General features: G+C 41.4%; 1 protein-coding gene across 1 annotated transcript; it reads left to right on the forward strand.

Annotated features, from left to right (window-relative positions):
* The first annotated feature begins 95 nt into the window (after window positions 1-95).
* On the forward strand, window positions 96-1,435 carry mtSSB (mitochondrial single stranded DNA-binding protein). The gene is made up of 4 exons (XM_031981836.2): window positions 96-228; window positions 332-407; window positions 896-1,015; window positions 1,143-1,435. The coding sequence occupies exons 1-4, from the start codon at window positions 217-219 to the stop codon at window positions 1,346-1,348; spliced, it is 414 nt and encodes a 137-aa protein (XP_031837696.1). The 5' UTR covers window positions 96-216; the 3' UTR covers window positions 1,349-1,435.
* The last annotated feature ends 3,359 nt before the right edge of the window (window positions 1,436-4,794 follow it).

The following is a 4,794-nucleotide window of genomic DNA, read 5'->3' on the forward strand; positions in this document are numbered from 1 at the left end:
TTAAGAACTATACAGAAATTAGGAAAGATAATGGAAAACAGAAATGCCGCAATTCGATTGGAGGATTGCCCCTTTTGAATTTTAGAACGAAGAACGTTCGCTCGTGCCTCCAGAGGTCAGTCGAGTCGGCAAACGTGTTCGAAGCGTGGTAAGAGCTTTGTTTCTTTTGCGGCTTCGTTTATCGCTAATTTTAGTCGTTACTAATCACAATTCACAATGTTCCGAAATGTAAGTAAACAAATACTACATCGTATCGTATAAAACCAATTTAGGCATGCCGTCTACATTCGAGAAAGAATATTTTTTTATATACGTTTTTATATATTTTTAGGTTATACCGAGAACGATGCAAAGTATTTTAGGTGTTAACTATAAACAAATGTGTACAAATATGAAGTTGGAAAAAAGTAAGTAAGCAATTTACCGCTATTACGTATTCTCGACGATTCTCGGCTAATAACGATTAATTCGATCAACAATTTTATTTCATTGTATCGTAAAATAACATTTTTCTCCGCTGATTGTTGTTTAATCGTATTAATTTATTACATATTAAAATACGAAATGTTCAAGTACGAGCTTTCGCGCAATATTTCAGCGAGTACTCGATGAATTTCGAGGTAAGCTGTGTACTTTCCGTGCTCTTATTATTTTATTAGATACGCTTCCAACTAAATAACAACAGTTTTACACGGATAGTTTCGCTGTCGCTTTTCGCGCCAAAAAAAATATCAGGGTAGCTACAATCGACGCGTATAGTAAGTAAAAAATGTACAGATCGAAATACAGGGGATAGCCGTTATAGGATCTTTCCTTTCGAGAAAACAGGCTTCGTTGAGGAATTTATCTGTAATCGATCGACCAAATTGTATAATGATATAGAATTAATTTACAGCTATTAATCAGATCACCCTATTGGGAAGGGTAGGAAACGATCCGCAAAAGAGGGGAAACGAAGAACATCCCCTCGTTACCTTTTCCCTTGCCACGCACAGTAACTACAAATATGGGAATGGTAAATTCTATTTATCTCGAAACGAATGAATATCGAACTTCGAGAAATTATTGTCATACGCGATATGTCCTGAGTTCCGATCGGTATGACTATATTTCCTCGAATAATAAATTCAAATAAATTGCAGGAGACTTCGTGCAACGAACAGACTGGCACAAAATATGCGTTTTCAAACCAATGCTCCGCGACACTGTGACAACCTACTTGAAAAGAGGCCAGAGAATACTAGTCATGGGAAAAGTGAGTTACGGTGAATATAAAGACGAGGAAGGTCATGCGAAACCTAGCACGGCAATAATAGCAGAGGAAATTGTATTCTTTCATATACCTTGACCCATAGATTTGCACATACCAATTTTGTAAGCATTTTTGATTATCGAATAAAGTACACCCCGGGCGAGATTGCGAATACATAACGAATACGTGCCTTACAATCTTGGTTTCCGTGTGAAACCGTTGTTCCGTCGTTCCCATAGGAATAACTGAAAGTTTCGTTTACGACGTACGACGGTTGTCCGAAAGGGGGAAATGAATCGACGCTAAGATATTTGCTTAATAAGTAAATAAATCTCTATTTACACGTTCTTTCGTTTGCAATGAGTTACACAATAAACGATCAATATTTGCCTAAAATTGTACAGTTTCATTTTATACAGGATCTATAAAAAGAAACGAAATATAAACTCTCTGAAGGAATCGAAAGGATGATAATTTGTGTGTTGGGAACAATATAAGGGTCCTCAATAGCATCGGCGCCCTTAAAAGTCTACGATACATACGTGTGTATGTGTGTCCTGTATGCATACATACACGGTATATTACTAAAGATACGCGACATCTCAAATTAAGATCGTTTCAAGCAAAAGGTCGGCCCTTGTTTCTCCAACCGATACGCGGATTCTAACGGCTCTGCCGATGGCTTTCAATATTAATCGCGAACGTTAAGAAAAATCCTCGACGCGACGCACAGGATCGCGGAGTAACGAGAAGAGAATAATATAATATCTGTCGGTTTTGTTTGAGAATCGTTTCGCGCCAACAGCAAGCTGCAACTGCTATAGAAATTACGTGGTTCGCAAGTGATTTATTTAAATAGGCCGACAAAATGAAATATTTGCCACGATCTGAATTTGCGTTGTTACTTTTAAGAACACAATCCGTGTTTGTGTGGCTGTGGCTGTGTGATTGTGTGTATGAGTGTCCGTGTGCGTGTACGCGTGTTTGTTTAATATATTTATAATTAATATAAATCGTTCTCTCATGAAAATTATATACAGGAAACAAAAGTTTTTTTTCTTTTTCTATGTATTCGCATGTGTTACAATAAAAACTTCACGGAGATCACAGTATACAAATAGCCAAATACAACTTTCTCCATTTATAAATCTCTTGTTTGCTAATACACGTTCCATTCTCACGGTTCACCCTCCCCCGTTTCTCTCAATCAAAGCGGTCGGGGGTTCGTGCGCGTTAGAGTGCGATATTGCATTTAACCGCGGTACGACACTCGAGCCACGAACACTGTGTGTATGTGTGTGTGTGTGTGTGTGTGTCGCACGGCGAGTTAGACGCGCGACGAATCGGAACGTGTACGCTCGGTACGATGATTACTCGAAACGACTTTCATAATCAACGAGTCGTCCCGTTCAATCGTTACGATTCGCCGTAACGATTCGTCGCACGATAAGTTTCGTAACGCGTACGAGCCCCGTTGTTCGCACTCACGCACGCACGCATTCTATCTCGCTTCCATCGACGCATTCGCACGTTTCTCTCCCTCTTTATGTCTTCGAGTCTTATGCAAAAATACGATCTTAACACCTGTTTCTAGTCGTACACGCGCCTTCGGTCCCTAGTTACATTTCTTTTCTCTCTCTCTCTCTCTCTCTCTCTCTCTCTCTCTCTCTCTCTCTCTCTCTCTCTCTCTCTCTCTCTCTCTCTCTCTCTCTCTCTCTCTCTCTCTCTCTCTCTCTCTTGCTCCTCTGCTTCGTCTTTTTTTTATAGCTTTTGTTTTCTTCGAAAGTCTAGGGTCCGTTGGCGAGGAATGTGAGCCACAATCGCATCGACAACGAACATAGAAATTTCCAATATAAATTTCTCTTCGGTAGTAAAATATATATATATATATATAATATATATAATATATATAGAGATTTATTTATACATAAATTTATATTTATATATAACTCTGGCCCCGAATTCCATAAAACTCTCCTGCGTTATTTCTCTCGTCTTCGTCATCTTCTTCTCCTTCTTCTTCTTCCGTTTTCCTTTTTTTTTTTGGTTGCTTCATAGAGTTCACTACACCGCGCTTTTCTGTTTTTTTTTCTTTTTTATAGTTTGTCAACTTATTCGCAAAGTATCTACGATTTAGGGATACGATCGATCCTCGGTGTCGCCTCTAGGGCGATCACTCGCGTTTCTTCTCTCGTCTCTCGTCTCTCGTTTTTACACAGTTTACAGACAACCGACTAAAACGCATACTCCTTAGACGTAAATTACCGACGATATTAGATTGGCACAACTGAGTTGGTGCAACGGGAAACCGACGTTCTCTAGTTTTATCGAATCCAGGTATTTACAGGATGGATCTGGCCGCGTCTGTCGCGCGCGCGGCCAAAGATCCTCTCTTCTTCTAAGATCGAACTAGGATTGCTTTTCGTTAGTTTTATATTACATTAATTCTTCTCTATCTGCCCGCACCCCCACCCCCCGGTTTTCTCGTTTTAGACTTTACGGATAACAGTTTCACCCCTCGCTCCGGCCTACCGAATAGTAGTAATAATAATAATAATAATAATAATAATAATAAAAAGAAGAAAGAACTCGATAAATCGAATCTCTAGCCACACGCAACTAAGCATATAGTTCGCTGTCGCTCCGGGACAATTTACTTTCAAGCTATAAACGTTACATCACAGAACAACTTTGGAATAAAGATACCTCGATCGTTTCCCGAACACCGTTTTGTACGTTCGTCGATAACCGCTCTCTGTACACAAGTCCTTCTTAAAAAGTTAGTTCGTTGTAGAAGCGAAAAAACGTTTCACACTCGCGCACGTGTCCCTTCTCTCCCCCCCTCTCTCTCTCTCTCTCTCCCTCTCTCTCTCTCTCTCTCTCTCTCTCTCTCTCTCTCTCTCTCTCTCTCTCTCTCTCTCTTGAATATAGACGAATGATGAAAAAGAAAGGAGGAAAAAAAAAGAAAGAACAGATGGCGGAATATCCGCGAAAGTTCAGCTTCACCGAAGCGTCTCCGGAATTGCGACACGACGATTGTTTACCGGCCATGCACCACGACACAATGGCCAGCCTCAATCATCTTACGGTTCAAAGTGGTCTCTCTCTTCCTACGGTGGAGATCGACGCGAACCGCCGTTCGTTTCTCGTTTCTCGTTTCTCGTTTCTCGTTTCTCGAGCCGACCGCGATTCGGAATTGTGGCGGGCGTCCGTCGACGAATATCGATCGACGTCGATGCCAAGGGGCATCGGTTGACGGTCGCGGTCGGCCGACGACCGCGAATCGTTCGTTCGATTCGACCCGACTCGACGGTCGTCGACGAGGCAGACGAATAATACGGGGACACTCTGCTGTGTCGCCTCGGACCGCGTCGAGCGTACTCGTATCGCGTCACGCATGCGTAACGTTCGTCCGTAGCAAACACGAGAATGCACCATTCTTCTCGTTCTTGTTTTCGTTTTCGTTTTCATTTTCATTTTCGGCGTCAGTCTTTTCTCGGTTTTCTCTTCTCTTCTTTTCTCTCTCTCTCTCTCTCTCTCTC

Source organism: Nomia melanderi, chromosome 3 (assembly GCF_051020985.1).
Source record: "Nomia melanderi isolate GNS246 chromosome 3, iyNomMela1, whole genome shotgun sequence".
In the NCBI taxonomy this organism is placed as follows: domain Eukaryota; kingdom Metazoa; phylum Arthropoda; class Insecta; order Hymenoptera; family Halictidae; genus Nomia; species Nomia melanderi.

Excerpts from the sequence above, each read along its gene's own strand:
- mtSSB (XM_031981836.2), top strand. Across the intron at positions 408-895 it reads AAATATGAAGTTGGAAAAAA|CTATTAATCAGATCACCCTA; the intron begins GTAAGTAAGCAA and ends ATTAATTTACAG. Across the intron at positions 1,016-1,142 it reads TAACTACAAATATGGGAATG|GAGACTTCGTGCAACGAACA; the intron begins GTAAATTCTATT and ends AATAAATTGCAG.